The sequence below is a fragment of the Cygnus atratus genome, chromosome 4, assembly GCF_013377495.2.
Source record: "Cygnus atratus isolate AKBS03 ecotype Queensland, Australia chromosome 4, CAtr_DNAZoo_HiC_assembly, whole genome shotgun sequence".
In the NCBI taxonomy this organism is placed as follows: domain Eukaryota; kingdom Metazoa; phylum Chordata; class Aves; order Anseriformes; family Anatidae; genus Cygnus; species Cygnus atratus.
Genome location: NC_066365.1, coordinates 68,133,450 through 68,150,159, shown reverse-complemented (window position 1 = coordinate 68,150,159; position 16,710 = coordinate 68,133,450). Strand labels below are relative to the sequence as shown.

At 38.7% G+C, this 16,710-nt stretch overlaps 1 protein-coding gene across 15 annotated transcripts in view; it reads left to right on the top strand.

Annotated features, from left to right (window-relative positions):
- The window catches only part of ADD1 (adducin 1), a 60,722-nt gene that overhangs the window by 21,375 nt on the left and 22,637 nt on the right, over positions 1 to 16,710 (top strand). For 11 of the 15 annotated variants that reach the window (XM_035547209.2, XM_035547211.2, XM_035547212.2 and 8 more), the window contains exons 2-8: positions 8,304 to 8,516; positions 9,723 to 9,885; positions 10,965 to 11,116; positions 14,118 to 14,198; positions 15,015 to 15,164; positions 16,259 to 16,402; positions 16,551 to 16,649. In XM_035547209.2, coding sequence (XP_035403102.1) covers positions 8,322 to 8,516; positions 9,723 to 9,885; positions 10,965 to 11,116; positions 14,118 to 14,198; positions 15,015 to 15,164; positions 16,259 to 16,402; positions 16,551 to 16,649 — 984 coding nt within the window. In that variant the 5' untranslated portion in view covers positions 8,304 to 8,321. Of the gene's footprint in view, positions 1 to 2,444; positions 2,654 to 8,303; positions 8,517 to 9,722; positions 9,886 to 10,964; positions 11,117 to 14,117; positions 14,199 to 15,014; positions 15,165 to 16,258; positions 16,403 to 16,550; positions 16,650 to 16,710 lie in introns of those variants that run through there. The other 4 variants (XM_050710469.1, XM_050710470.1, XM_050710472.1 and 1 more) reach the window with 2 other exon arrangements.

The following is a 16,710-nucleotide window of genomic DNA, read 5'->3' as shown; positions in this document are numbered from 1 at the left end:
AGACAGATGTTAAAAAATAAAGTAAACTAAGGAATTTCCTTTCACTGAACTAAACTGCTAAATGCATTGAAGCAGACAGTGAGGTGTTGAGGAGTGCGCATAGTTTTGGTCGCTGAAGCTTGTTAGGTAAGTTGAGCCTGAATTATTCTGATGGGGGATTTGCTCCTCACGTTGCAGAAGATCATTTAAAAAAAAAAAAGATACCTATCGGATCTGATAGAAAGTTTGTCCTGCTTGCCAGTCTGATCAGTCCTGAGCATAGGAGAAGGATTAAGGAGGATTTTTGGTACTGTCTCTGAGTACTTGTGCCTTCTGTCTGACATTCAGCCTCCAGCTGTCACCAACCTACCATCAGAGGAAGGTGCTATTTAAAAAAAAAAAAAGTGCTAGAAGTGCTTTGGAAGCTGCAAATAACACGAGCATATTGTGCGTGTGGGAACTGTATTTTTTCCCGTAGCCTAAGAAAGAAAGCAGATTCATCGATTTCCGAACCAGACGGGACTTCGATCTCAGCACAGGCATAGTAAAAGGTATTCTGGAAGCTAGATGAAAGCTTGCATTTTAAAAAGGGTTGGAAAGCAAAGTTATTGATGCAGTATTCCGGTGTATGTGGTTAGGGAGCTTCGTCTTGATTCAAGGCTGAATGTGCATGATGCTTGCTCTTAAGCATTTAAATCTTAAGCAAAATCTTAACCAAACAGGTCAAGCCACTCATCTTTCTAAATTAGTCTTTTACCCTCTAGATCCTTTTTGTAGCCCTTGACCTCAGTAGTAGTTCATGGCTTCTTTGATGTCTGTGTAGGAGGACTAGAAATAATGTCCTAGTAGCATTCTTCTTTCCTTGAAGGTAAGGGATGCTACTCTTGGTTTACAGCAAGCCACCTGGCCACAGCATTATCTTTGCAACTCCTAGTAGTGACTTATGATAGCTCCTGAATTCAGATCTTGCCTTCTCAGCACCGAGTAATTCTGCCTTGATTTTTACTTGGGTTATATTCCTTTGCATTAGCTGGGTTCAGTTGAGTTTTGTGGTATTATACTCTTAATTAGCTAATTCTCTGTGGCTTTTACTTGAGCAGCTTCTTCAAATTAGAACTCAGGTTTTCAGCATAAAGCTGCTAATAGCCACACAGCGTTGTTCGGCAGCATGCCATTCGTTTGGGATGGCGGATAAGGTAATGCTGGCCCTACTCTGGGAGCAGGTGGAGCTGCTCAGTCACTAAGAAGCGGGGTGAAATGTCCTGGGTAGCTTGTCTGCTTCATCCACAGAATCCCATATCACACATGACTACATTGTTAGGGTTTAATATCAAAATGGCCATCAAGAGCCAAAGGGGAGGGTAGCCAGTGGTTTCACCACTGGTTTTTCCTCTTTTCTTTGAAATGACCGAATTATGTTTTCTGAGCAGATACCTTGAACTTGCAGAACTTAGAAGTAATTAAACAATATTCCAGCTGAATCTGCCCACCCAAATTCTGGCATAAATTTGAGGTGGCCTTATGCCACTTCAGCAGAGCTAGATGACATCTGGAATGTGGAACCAGATGCACGCGGTGCCCTGCTTTACCTGTGGCTTCTGCAGTGTGCTCTTAACAGCCCAGAAAACCTGATTATCAGCCAGATGCCAAAAGCAGGTTCTGATGTTGTGTTTCTTAAATTACATAATTACCAGGCTGTTTTTTTTTTTTTTTGACAGACTGTAGGTTACTGTTCCTGTTTGAAATAGGGGTTATTTTCCTGTATGCTCAGGATACCAGTTAAGGGAAGACTTGTAATACAAAGTATATGGTCATAATAAAATGTTTCTTATTTATCATCATTGGTTCTTTAAACAAAGGAAAGTTGAAACGTTTTTGGCAATGCAAAAGCAATTTGATATTTTATATGGTAAAAGGCCTGCAACTATCGTGTCATCATGATAATTCTGTTAAATAGATTCTTACCCTTCATAAATATTTCGTCTGTAGATTTCTGGTTTTATTGTTTGTTCTAAACCATTCAGAGAGGTTGCTTTTAATGTAAATGTTGGAAATAATAAGGAATTTTGATAGCCATCAGTAGAGAAGGTAATACTGTGTTTAAAAAATATATATATGTTCTCTGGTTTGTATGGTTTGAGGTCTCAAGCTCACCCAAATTAACTTTTTCCAGTTCGGTAACGTAACCTTGTGATCACTCACTGCCCACTGTGCTAGTCCTTTGATTTCATTTTTTTGGAGAAGGGGGAAAATTTGAACTAATTGCAAAAAATAAAGGACAAAGTAGATGCTTTTCAAGTAAGTTTTTTTGTAACTCGGTCTAATTTTTTCTTTGCCTTTTCTCTAACCCTGCTTGTTTCTTGAACTGCTGTTACAGATTCTATGGCACGATGTTACCAATATGAAATAGAAATGCAGTACTTTTAGTGAAATAAGCTCATAGTTGTTTTTTCTCTCTGTTTAAGGAGTTCAGTACTTAACTCGCAGCATCTCTCTTGGTAAGCAAGCTGATGGTGCCTTCACTGAGTACAAGATAAAGAAGTGTTCCTTTTTGTGAACTAGTCTCTTCCTGTATGAAAACAAAGAGCAGGGGAAACTTTGAAGATGCATGAGCTGGGAACGTTTGGTTCAAAAGGAAAAAGAAAAAGAAGAATCTGGTTGTTCATGATGTAAAGTACGTTGTCTGTTAAGTAGTACAGTCATGATTTACTTTCTTTGTTTGTAGACTTCCTAAGTCAGTGCCAACTTCTCCTTTTAAAAGTTCAGTAGGAAACATTTGAAATGGAAAGAACAAACCCAATGTCATCGGTGCCAAAATGTTCTTACTGAAAATGAAGGAAACTGTAGTGCAAATAATGAATAATGTATTTCCCTATTAGCCAGTGGTCATAATTTTTTCAAGGAGCAAGATGAAATTTTATTCTAAAGTAAAGGAAACTTGGGAAAATAAAAATCCAGGAAGTACCAGAATATTGGGTGCTGGGAACAAAAATCTGCGCTTTTTTTTTTTTTTTTTTTATAGATACCAAATGATTTCCTGGGGATGGGCGCTCTGCTCCCCTGCTGCCTCCCCACCGTTTGGTGTCCAGGGGCCTCGCTGCCTGCAGCAGCACATCCCCGTGTTCCCTCCTGTCACCTCCCCGCTCCATCCCACAGCCCTGTGCCATCCCCCAGCCTCCCTTTTCTGGGCTGTAAACACACTCCTCACACTTCTGTCCCCATCTCCTCGTACCCAACACAGAGCTCTCTCCCCGTACCAGCACACTACCTGTCTTAACGTTGCTTTCAGCGAAGTTGTACTCCACAAAGACTGCTGCTTGCGCAAAAGTCAAGAAAACGGGTTTGTTATTCTAACTTGTCCCTTCTCCAGGAACTTCTTGTCAAAGCTTGTTTCCCTTTGGTAGGTCTCTGGGGCATAGTTCTGGCATGAGAGGAGATAAGTTGTTGAAAAAAGGGGATACAAAGCAAATTACTATATTGCTGTCAAAATAGGTCTCTCAAGCTTTGTGTGCTGGGAATGGGCTCCTTCAGTTTTTGTTGTCAGTTTGTTGCCTGAAATTGTAAGGGCTGCTCTCAGCTGAGCAGTGTGCTGCTGATCCGTTTCACACTTCTGCACAAGCTCCCAGCCGTACGTTTTGTTCACATGGCATTTCGTACATAGGACTTGGAAGCCACCGAGAAGGGAACAGGATTTTGGTGGATTTTTTTTTTCTGTTCTCTGAAATTACTTGATTCTGCGAGGTTTTGATCAGATAACTCTCCTAGACTTTAAAAACAACAACAAAATCCACACCCTACAGTTATTTCTTTTTTTTTTTTGGGTTGGGGGGGGGGGTTCTCTTTTACTTCTTGCATGTGCTGTCTTAGAGCTGGCAGTATTTTTGAAAATTTCTTAGAAGTCTTCTGGGTTCCCTTGTCATCTTGACACAACCTCCTCCTTGCTTCTCTGAGTGTATTTTTATTCTGAATCAGCCTCAGCAGACTTGAAGCTGCGTTGGTGTGAAGAGGTGTGGTCTGTCCCTTGGTGGCAGCGAGCCCTTAGATTAGGTCGAGTCCCAGCCAACTACAGCCTAAAGCAAAAATTCTTTTCCTCTGGGTGTGGAGGAGCAAAAAATAACCAATTGCAATTGCAGTTTGTGATTGGGGGAGTTTAGGAAATGGCAAAAAAGACAAAAAAAAAAAAAAAAAAAAAAAAAAAAAAAAAAACAACCTTCACAATACTCCCACCGCAAGAACAAAAACCCACCAACCTTTAAGTGACTGCAGCATCGTTTCCTCCAAGAAATATGGTTAGCTGGTCCTTTCCCAACTTCCAGGAATTACATGAATTTAATGTTTGTTTTAAAGTTTTAAATGTGTTTCTGAACGACAGTGAGATCTCATCCCAAATCTACTATGGCTTTGAAAATTGTTTTATGTATTTTTTTTTAGATGTAAGGTGTTGTTTTTTTATGTGCCCTTCAGTTATAGTAGATTCTAATCGGCTGTTACTCAGTGTCTTACCAATTTAATTAGTTAACTAAATGTGCATCATTTAATTCTCCTTATTGAGTATTGGGGAATGAAAGCTGTTTAAAAGGTTGAGATATTTTTCTTCTTTCTGCATGTTAACAGAATCCATTTTGTGCTGTTCGTTTTGTAAACCTTTCTTCTCTTGTTTAAATTAAGCTCCCTAACACTGCTTCCTCGTAGGTGCATTGTAATGGAACTTTCGTGGGTTATAAGATAATTTGGAAGGATAAAAGTAATCCTAAGTATTAATAATTTCAGCCTCTTGTCATAAACACTGCTCATTATCTGCAAGTGCACTGTAGTTTTTATAAAGCTGTTTTCCAAACAAGAATGATTTCACAACCAGCCTGTGTATAGCACACATGTGCACATGCACACAGTGATGATAAATACCATGTGCTGTGAGTTGGCTCGGTGCTTCTCATTTGATGCAGTGTGTGTTTGAAGTCTGTAGTGTTTATGTACGTGCCTATTAGAAGAATGGGTCTAATTGCTTCGGTTATTGTAAGCTGTGATGTGAATTTCATGGATTTCTTTCCCCAGCTATGGATGCTGCTTCCTCCGATAAGTCTCTCTGTTTGAAAGTCGCTGCTCCCAAAAGGAGGGCTTTGTACGCGCTTACATCTTGCAGCCATGGCTTTTCAGTTAAGGGTGTGGTTTCACTGACACCGTTACGTTAGAGAAGGCTCTCGCATTAAAAACAGTTATTGTGGCAAGAAGTCCATTGGCATTGCGGTTTCTTACTTCCCAGCGTGTGCTCAGCTCAACTGTTGAGATTCATTTTATTTATGGTTTGTCTTATTAAAGTTCTTACGGGAGAGTCCATCTTGCCTTACTCTCAAAGGGGCTCAGAGGAAATTAATAAACAAATTTTGATAGCTTGTGTAAAATGTCCAACAGGTCTGTTTCTAATGCAAAACCCTTTATCAGCAGCAGCAGTTGACAGACATGGAAATTGACAATTACTGTTAAAGTTATGTTAAAACAGTTGACTGCAAGACCACACGGAGGGGTGGGATGCCGTTAATTGTAAGTATCTATAGAACTCAGCTATGGAACGGAGATTTAACCTCAGTTATGGAAGGACCACTTAACATTAAACACTGAATTTCCTGTTAAATTACTGCCACTAGCTAGTGCTGAAACAGTAAGAGCTTTCCAGGACCTTCTCAAATGCCGTTTTAGACAAGGTGAAGGAGTAACACAGCTTTAGCGAGGTGCTGTGGTCCTATTTTGGTATCGCCTGTGCAAGGCTGTTGGGACCAGCTCCTTTCCAGTGTGAGAGTAAAGAGCAGCAGCCTTGCCCGGGCACCACTTCTGACCTCTCTTACTGTGTGTGGTGAGCAGCGGGTGGTGAGGTGCGAGCTGTGCTTTAGCAACAACAACAACAAAAAAAAAAAGGTCATAGAAGATTAGAACTGATAATAGAACTCGAGGGGTTGTAGGAAGTGGTGGTGGCTCTTGGGAAGCCATTCTGGGTGCAAAAGGACAACTGGCACAGACGGGAGGTGGTGCAGGGGAGCAGGATGTGGAGGGTGGGTGCTGGGGACCTGGAGCTGGCAATGGAGGGGCGGCTGCTTGCTTACAACTTTGCTTGTCTAAAACTTCCTGCATCCAAGTCCTCAAAAGGCTTTTTGTCTGGATGAAAACATTATTTCTTCTGGCTATGCCCTGTATTTCCTCCTGGGAGGAGGAAAGCCAATAATTAAAAGAAGTGTGACTATAATAAAGATGTGTTCATGGCTGCTTAAAAAAATAAATGAAAACCTGAGTGTTTTAAAGCTTGGACTTGAAACAGTGCAGGGGTGCCTGCGTTTAGCAACTCAGCTAGTGGAAACCACTAAAGCCCTGAGCATCTGACACCCGAGTGTTTAAGAGCTCGCAGATTTTTATAACAGCGTTCTCTTCTGCAGATTCAAGAAAAAGGCTTTTCTGTTACCCACTGTATTCAGCTGGCACAGTTCAGTGATTTGCTCATTCCAAAATAAGAAACTAGGTGGGTTTTGAAACAGCAGGCAGGCTTATTTTCTAGTGGAAGAATTAAAGAGGATGAGATCTACTGATTGTGAAGTCTTGAAGCAGATCGCTTTCCTCACTGCAGCGATTTTAAGATATTTTGTGTTTCAGAGTAACGTGTAAACTTTCCTCTTGTGTGTGCATCCATGTCTGAGGTGGTTTTAGCTAATAAATATGCAAATAGATTCCTAATTTACAAGCAAGTACAGTTCACGACAAGTAACTAAGGAAAACTTCAAAACAGTAAAATAGAGACATGCCTCAATATTTACTTGATATAACCTGTAGAAGATTCTTCATTACTTAATGAAGATATGTACAGTCTCTCCCATTGCATAGCGGAAGGAGTTGTAGTAAGTTGGCAATATTAGCAGATTTTGACACTACTAAGCTTTGCAAAACTGAAGGTACATAATGAAACTGGCTGTTTAAATTGGGGTTTTCCTGCCTGTCTCCACCCCTGGTCTAAATCACTGTTACTGAAATGAGTCTGTTCTGTCTTACTGGGACGGGGAGCTAGATGCTGCTGCTTCATTCACTTTATCTCTTCGTGTACCTCCAGAAGACCTACCAGCTTCTCTTGGCTCGTTTTCTTGGTAAAGTAACTAATTTTCTTGGTAAAGTAACTAAATGTCATGATGGTGAGGGATTTCAACTCTGCATATTTTGTGTGTAACGTACATACAGAATTGCAGTTGGCTGAACTGGCAAGCCATTCCTCGGTGAATATCCTTGTTACAGTTCAGTGAAGTACAGTTTGTGTTGGTCACGTTTTGTTTAATCGTGTGTGGTATGCAAAGAAAATCTTTTTTGGAAAAAAAAAAATGATTTGGTATGTCAGATGATCAGGAATCAGAGATCCAAGTCTCAAGGTGTTACAAGGCACCTTTAATAAACTGCTGTTCGGCTTGTCAGCGGTAGGCCTCACAAAATCTTCCAAAAAGGATTTTTTCGAAGGAATATTATAATATGTTGCCAAGAAAAGTGGGCTAATGTTACACAAAGGGATTCTTGTGAGTGAAAGGAGGCCCTGAGCAATACCAGCTGAGGTTTTCAGGCTTTCTAGTAGATATGTGCAATTGTTTGTTATAGCATATGAAACTGAAATGAGCCGTGGCCAGTGGGTGGAGGTTCTGTTTGTGTGTGTGGTTTCCAGATTCAAAAACCACATGCTAATGTAGTGTTGGGCACGTTGTGGAAGGAACCCAAAATGAATACGTTTGTGAAAAAGCACGCTTCAGGTTGTAGAGTATTTCTGAGCTTGTCTCCAGAAATGTGTTTGCAATTTGAGCGTGTTTTGGTGGCATTGATTCTTCATATTAATGAGCATATGTAATATCCTATTTTTGGTAACGATTTAAATTCTAGTTTATACAATACCCATATGACTTTATATACTAAAAAAAGTTACAGTGAGTTTAGACATCGCGTGTTACCATCTCATAGACTGTGACAAGATTTGAAAGACTTGCACGCTTGTGAAAAATCAAGCTTTGGAGACAGCTTAAAGAAATAGGAGTGGTTTAAATGGGAGATCTAGTAGTGGTCTCGTGTAGCATGTACACATGTAATGTATTTGGCTTAGCATATATGTTAGCCTACTTTTCTAGTTGTTTATCGTAAAATCTTTTTCTCTAAAATATTGCTATCCAACCACACAAACATGGCTTTCATGTCTGGGAGGCCGTGCTAATTTTAGGTGGATTTGAACTTTTTCTCTGAAACAAGAACATATACGAAATTCTTAATCATTTCCTTGTTTTATTTACTTTTCTTCTTTGATCCCGCCTTCATAGGTTCCATAAAATTGTACTATGAATGGTGATTCTGGTGCAGCGGTGGTGACTTCACCACCTCCAACAACAGCTCCTCATAAAGAGAGGTATTTTGATCGAGTTGATGAAAATAATCCAGATTATTTGAGAGAGAGAAATATGGCACCCGACCTTCGCCAGGACTTTAACATGATGGAACAGAAGAAGAGAGTCTCCATGATTCTTCAAAGCCCAGTAAGAAAAGAAAATGCACATCTTTAAAGTGATAAATTTATTATATCTCTATTGTTTTAATATCTCTAAAACTGGAGAAGTTTGTTGTCTTAGACCTGTGTTACTTTTTTCTGATTAGCCTTTCCTCTAAAGTATCTGTAGCCTGATTTTCTCATGTTATCTGGTTGAATGTCTACACGTGAAGCAGCTTCGGACTTGCTTTCAGAATTCTGTCTATAATCAGTCAGTCAACACTTTTTTCATATCATCCATCTAGTCCTAGTGAGACACTTTTTCATTTTTTGTATTTTAGCATTTATGTAAGCATTTAAATTAAGTAACTCTTCCAGGAGTAGCTTGTACAGGGCAGGTCTGCCCTGTGTTCAGTTTTTTTATGGGTTATTTTGAGATATGAAATATTATGCTTCCCTTCCAGAAAAGGTGCACAATAATAAGCAGTGAATGATTTGAATTTTACTATTAAAGATGTTTTCCTCCTGGAGAGGGTGCACAAAACAAAGCTGCTCTCATTAAATTTGTTCCTTTTGTAGTAACTGATGGGTAGCTTTAGATACAAAACACTTTGTGACATGTCTTCACTAAGAGTAGGGATGTAGTGTTATATTTACTGGTTTTCATGTGAAAGCAACCCCTTTTATTTAGATTAATGTAACTATTGGAATACTTTTATTACAAACTTGAATATTCTTGTCAAAAGCAGCATCTACTAGCAATAGTAAAAATCTTGTTTTCCTTCTGCCAAAGATAAACAATAACAACAAAAATTAGAAAAGAAATAAACAGACCCTTAGTTTAAGCATAGTTTTAAAATCCCATGGCTATTCCTATGTGGTTCTGGATATCTCCTTGGCTCTTAGTTCCCTCTGAGCCATGCTAATATTTTTTCTTCTCTTTCCGGGTTCTGCTACTTTTCCATTCAGGTTTTGTGTTCTTTTAAGTCAGTTGTACATCTCTCTCCTTCTTCCAGTAATCCATATTAATAGGCTCAATGAGAGAGAATACTGACACTTCCATTTACAGAAAAAGTTACTCCTATCACTGGGGCTCCAGACAGCAGCAGTAACAGCATGCACCCAGTAATACTGCCCTGAACTACTTTGGAGAAGAGAGATAGCACACTTCCATTGAAGTGTTAAAAAGAAGCTCTGTATGAAAGGTTGAAGTTCATTCATGTTTGCTTTACAATATGACATGTCCTGTTGCCAGGCTTTTTGTGAAGAATTGGAATCCATGATCCAGGAACAATTTAAGAAGGGGAAGAATCCAACAGGTTTATTGGCTTTACAGCAGATTGCAGATTTTATGACAACAAATGTGCCAAATGTCTACCCAGCAGCACCACAAGGCGGAATGGCTGCGTTAAACATGAGTGAGTGCACCTAAGCATATAATAGTTGAATTCTCTTGTTTGAAAGGCTTAAAATGAAGACAGTGTGAATGCAATGAAATGTGCTGTGAAGCTTAAATACTATCCTGTCTGCTCAAGGGAGCATTGCAAACAGAAAATGCATTGATTAGTCTCTAAATGACATTGATATGCAATGGGATTCGTGTATATAATTCATATCAAAAGCCACGTCAAGCAAAATACCTTAATTGAAAGGTAAGCCTGATAGTGAACACTAGTTGAAAACTTAAACATTTTAATGTTTACCAAATTGATTGTATCCAGGAAAATTAAACTCATTTAATAGCTTAGTAACAGTGAAGGTCTTTAGAAACTAATTATTTTTTGCCACTGAAGTACTGTTTGCAGCTTTCCTTTGCGAAGTAAAGCTATAGACAAGAGACGTCGGCAAGCGTAATAAAAACTAGAAGTGTGAAAATGCTTGTGTACACAGGTTTTGTCTTAGGATAATATAAATCCCTGCCTGTGCTCCAGAGGTAATCTGTAGTTCAGACTGTAGCATGGCAGATTCTGCTCTCTCACAGCTACTCTAAATCACATTTTTCAATGGACTGTAACTAGACCTACAGAATTTGTAATGCTTTACCATAATCTTCCTCCTCTGTGTAGCCTGTACTTATTTTTTCATAATTAAATGAATTTGTGTGCATCTTGTTATATGTATAATTCTCCTTTCCAGGAATACAAAATCATATCTCAAAGTGGAGTATTTGGGGTTACACTTCTCTGTTATCAATGGAAAGTTGCATTTTGTAGACAATCATGAGTTTGAGGCGGGGGAAATTGCTAAGAACTCATTGTCCCCTTAGCACTAATGAATATTAGGGAAGGAAACATGCGGACTCTATCCAAGATTGTGTCAGAGACTATCGTTAGATTCGTGTCATGTGCATTATGACATTATAGCAATTAAAATTTGCTGTCCGTTTCTTAGACTAACATGTTGATATTAAATAGTAAGAAAGACCACTATAACAATGTTAGGTTTTAACTGCTGTTGTACACAACTGCCTTGTGCTTTCTTCCCTTCTCCTTTTCAGGTCTTGGCATGGTGACACCAGTGAATGATCTGAGGGGCTCTGATTCCATTGCTTATGAAAAAGGGGAGAAGTTACTACGATGTAAATTGGCAGCTTTCTACAGATTAGCAGATCTCTTTGGCTGGTCTCAGCTTATTTACAATCACATAACAGTGAGTATTGAATCAACAGATAACTGAACCAATTGTTTTAATGTGCAAGTGAATTGTTTCCCTCCCTCATCGGTCATTTTCTCTTTGTGTGGAAGAGGAGCAAAGTGGTATTGAAAGCAGTATAACAGTGAAGAGATTTAGTCTTTGCATCTCAAGAACAAGAACTGAAACAGCTTGGATATCAGCTGCCGTAGCCTGAATAGCCTTAAGAGAGTGTGCATGGAAGTTCTTACGATGAAACCTAAGGTTTCTGAAAGACTTATTCAAAACATTTAAGATACTACGAGACTAACGATACGTATTATTCTGCAAGGTGATGTCTTCATCTTCTTTCTAAGTACTAAAATATCTTTTCACTAGTCATACAGTTCAATTTTACTGAAAATTCTCTACTGACCTTTTTGAAAAAGAAACCATTAGTATTTCTGAACACGAGCGGACTGCTTAGCTTAATGCTGCGTGCCAACAATTTTCTTTGTGACTGAGTAATTGCTGGCATCCATAATAAGAATGACAAGGGGGTCAAATCAAGGAGGTTTTATGTGCCAGAAGAATGATCAACATGAGTCTCATGAGTGAAGTCACAGCTGTGGTGTGCAACCCAGTCGATTGTTTCCCTAACAGAGCTGAATTGTTTTTTTACGTAGTAGAGGTTGTCCTTGCTGCATTTTCCTTTTTTTGTTGCAATCTGAATGAAATATGGTAATTTCATTATTACTGCTTTTTGAGATTTAAAGGTGTATTACCTGTGAACTGATGAAGATTGTAAATGATATGGGTAGGCATGAGATGAGGGCAGTGTCGATTAGACCATTTGGTTACTTCACTAAGGGAATGTATCCAACATAGTGATTCTTGTAAACAACTCTGTGCCACCCCCTGATTTTTCATACGTGACAGGAGAATTGATTTTGTAAGAAACGTTAATGCAGTAAAAAGGCTTCCAAGCAAGCAGGCTTGGAGATGGCTTTCTAGTGTCATGTTCACGCCTGGGAGTATGGGTTTAGAGCTGTGTGCCTAGAGGCCTGGGCAGGGGGCAGCACAGGCTGGTTAGATGATGTGTTACCAGTTGAGATGGAAGACAGAATGCTTAGAGTATGAGATGCTGAAAGTATTTTAGATAGCTTTCAAAGGGCAAAGTGGTGTTGGAAAGTTTTTTGGAAGTGGTTTGTCACCAGCAATCACAAGTCATAGTTCAACTTTTCCTTTACTGCCTTTACAGACTCCTCCAGTGAATAGCATCCTGAAAGGTGACTAAGAGCTGTAATTTACCTTCAGAAGTTGATGTGGAACAAGGTTGTAGTATTTACAAAATAGTCTCGCCTTTGTTCTGTATACACATACGTTTAATGGTATTGTGGAAGTAAGGCACTCCTTAGAACGTGGCAGATATTATTGCTTCATGCAGAGCTGGATTTTGACTCCAGGTCTTCTTTTTTCTTTTATTTTTCTTTGAATGGATGCTCTAATTACTAGGCGATTGCATTGAAGTTGAAAGTCATCAGTGTGTATCTTGGATAATTTAAAAAAAAGATACAACAGCCTTCTGTGAGGGGTGTGACGCTGTGTGTTAGAGGGGAAAGGAACTGTGAGGATATGAGAGCACATGCCAATCCGGGCATATCAAGGAGCTGGTGGAGTATCTTGCTTCTCTGGATCCTTATCAATCACTGGCAGCGGCTGTGTGTGGAATTGTTCAGACTGGTGCAGTCCTGACAACAGAAGCAGAATTACAGAGCATGAAGAGCTTTCATGTCAAATGAAGCAATGTGTAGTAAGCTTGGGTGCCTCCGGGGTTAGGCAGAATTTGAGATTACAGGTTAGCAGAATGTACTTCATTTATTGAGTCTTGGTTTGTTTTGAGGGCACAAGCAGTTTATCGGATCTAATCCTAAAGTAAGGTGATTTGTGAGTTGCTGCTTGTTGATCTTTTGTTCAGGCTTTCATTAGCTTTCAGAGCATTTGAGTAATGCCTGTTTTTTGTCGCATGTAACTTAAGTAAAAGATTTTTTAGATCACTTACAATTCTGTAATGAGAACTATTTTGGTGATTCCTATAAGTACGGGTTAACCTGAACTTGCTGGTTCGGTTTAAGGCTCTTATGCTATGGCATGTTACCAGCTTGTCAAAAGGAAGACAGATTTGTGCTGGAAGCTTTTAGATTAGTGGTCAACTACTTACTTTAAAAATCTTTTTTCTGTTGTAGAACTATGTGTAAGTACATATGTATTTAATGTTGCAAGTAGTAGAAGGCCTAAGTGAGCATAAAGTAGGTGCGTGTCAGGGAAGGGAAAACTTGGGGGTTGGACCGAATGACCTCCAGAAGTTCCTTCTGACTTCAATCATTCTGTGGAATCTCTTTTATTTTTTAAGTTGGGAGGTTCCTAAAATTGTCCAATACTTTTTATTGTACAGTCTTGAAACAGTTGCATTCCAGGCTGTGAATATTTTGAAGTCAGAATTATTTTTGTATTATGAACTCACAGATATCTCATGTGGCACCAAGGTCAGTGATGAAACCCCACTCAGAATCAAGATGTTTTAGATTTGTGGGCCAAATTCTTAAATTTTCTCACACACTTGTATTTCATACCTTCTGTTTTACTAGAATATAAATACAGTTGGAGTATAAACTTACTCTTCTTAAAAAAAAAAAAAAAAAAAAAAAAAACTTTTGCATTTATCATATAGTATAATTCCTTTTATCTACAGTAATCTAGTTGTCCTTTCCACAGGATGTAAGGTTTTACCAATCTTCCACCAGTCTGAAGGACTCTGGCATGTACCTACCATCTGGTTCTATTCAACATGGGTTAATTAAGCGTGCTGTATGTTGATTATCTGTTATAACATACATGAAAGTTGAATTGCATATGCTATAGACATACTTGCCCATTCCATGTTCAAGAACTGGAAGGAATTTTCATGGTTTTGGGCCTTATCACATGCCTTAATAAACTATTCCTAATAACTTAGCTCTTACTCATCTTTTATCCTTAGGCCAGAGTGAATTCTGAGCAGGAACACTTCCTCATTGTACCTTTTGGACTCCTTTACAGTGAAGTTACTGCCTCCAGTCTGGTAAGCAATTACTGTTTTTCACAACTGTAAAATACAAATAGCAGAATCTGTTCTGTGTATTCGTAGCTGTTTAAGTTCAATCCCAGCAAATACTTTTCTTTGTTTGTAACCTGTGTGAAATAGCTTTATTGAACATGATTGATTTTGGTACAGCTGAGGCATTTCTGAGAGAGATTTCTTCCACATCTTCACCACCAGGTGTCCTCCAGTTGATCTAGCTGTAAACAGGAGCCAGCTCATCGGGGTAGCTAACCACATTGTACCCTTGAAAGCCATTGCCTGTTGAGTAAAGCTTGTTGCGGGAAGCATCCTATGTTTCAGACATAAATGCTTGTTACAGTTTGAAGATACTGTGTCAGATGCCTAATTCAGTTGACATTATTTAATGATATAAGTAGCCGAGAGTGCAGATATAGTCTTTTTGAGACAATGGTAGCAGCTGAAGACAGTACTCCCATAACTGCTAGCTCATTAGAAGCATTTTGTGAGCATCTATCTTCTTTACTTGCTGCTGAAGGCAACTTGAGTTAATGTGGTTGACTTCTTGTTTTGAATCAAAATGGAAGCTTTCAAACTATTCTTTTGCTCTGGCTATGGTGAGGTAAGTAACCTCTAGCAGTGAGATGAAGCAGGTGCAGAGTAGTAACATTTCAAGCTTCAACCTCAAGCCAGGGACCTACTCACCTGCCTACAGCCCTCTCATGCACATTTTGACACCTGTTAAAATAACGCTTTTAGAGTATCAGTGGTAGATGCTGAATTAAGTCAGTATTTTGATGGTTTTGAGTTATTACACTAATTTTTTTTCACTTCCAGGTTAAAATCAATATACAGGGAGATGTAGTTGATCGTGGGAGCACTAACCTGGGAGTAAACCAAGCTGGTTTTACTTTGCACTCTGCAATTTATGCAGCTCGACCTGATGTTAAATGCATTGTTCATATTCACACTCCAGCAGGGGCAGCGGTAAGCACACTGTTTTGTTTGTGTTCGGTTTCCCCACACACACCCAAACTGGAAAATAGGTGGGTCCCCCTTAATCATAGTTTTGCTTCCTTTTTGAAGGGCATGAAGCCTCTACTCCTGTCTTCAAATATGTGTCTAAATCAGTCAGACTCTCCTTATTCGTTTGTTACACAGATGGTCAGACAAATATATTGAGCTCTATAACTGGAAAGCACATATATTGTGTTTGTGTGTCCTTTACCACAAAAGACCCTATATTTTGACGCTACATCATAAGATCTTTTATATACTTCATGTTGTTTTTGCAAAGCACAATTTATCAAAACTTTCTTAAATATTTCCATGTTTTTCTGTGATCTGAGTACAAAAAGCTCTGGTAGCACAACTTCAGGTACACTTTAACACTCCCTCAAAAATGTCGTGGATGCGCAGATGGATAAACTCATATGTTTTTAAAACTAGATATTACTCATAAGGAAAACTGGTTACAAATCAGTTCTACCTCTTTGATTTTTTTTCGATCATTTCGTCACCAAGTGTCTCAGATACTTTAAAGTTGTCATTTTCATTTATTTTTTAACTGATGAACAGCAGTGATGCAACCATTTTGAGACTGAGATTCCTAAAATTGTCATGTATAACAGTCTTAACAGTGTTCCTTAATTTTAGTAGTGCTGCAGAATTCCCTGTGTGTGTTGTAGTTTGTCACTGCATCTCTTGTTTTTGAGGAGAAAAACAAAAATCACTGACTGGAGTGAAAGGAATGAGAGATGTGAAGATGCAGTTGATTTTATTTTTTTTCCACATCTATCGTTCATGTCATGTAAAAGCAGCTGTATTAAGTCAGACCCAAGATCAATGAGACTTTTGTACCCAATCTGGAAGTTGTAAAAAAAAATAAAAAAATAAAAAAATAAAAAAAAATCTTTTGCTTTAGGGAGCCATCTAGAGTAGTCTTATACTTGCATCTCAATATATTGGTATGTATTATCCCTATTTAACTGTCTATATTTTGTTTCAGATGTGTACCTTTTGCAGTTTTGTTTTTTTTCCCTCTTGCAAGAAATTAAGTTAGTTGTGTTAATGTTCCTCAGGTTTCTGCAATGAAGTGTGGTCTGTTGCCAATTTCACCTGAAGCACTTTCTCTAGGGGACATAGCTTATCATGACTACCATGGTATTTTAGTGGATGATGAAGAAAAAGTGGTTATTCAGAAAAATTTGGGACCTAAAAGCAAGGTCAGTAGTTACAGCTAGAATTAAAGACAAATGTGGGAGGGAAGGGAGCTATGCTCTTTAATCAAGAGTAAGATTAAATGGATCCATATTTAATTCACTGAAAATACTTGCAGTATTGCTGTTAACGCTCTTTGCAATGCCTCTCTAGGTCCTTATTCTCAGAAACCATGGCTTAGTATCCGTTGGAGAGACAGTTGAGGAGGCTTTCTACTATATTCATAACCTAGTGCTTGCCTGTGAGATTCAAGTAAGAACTTTAGTATGGTTATATAATGGTCTGCTATATTAACCTTTGAACAGATTAACAG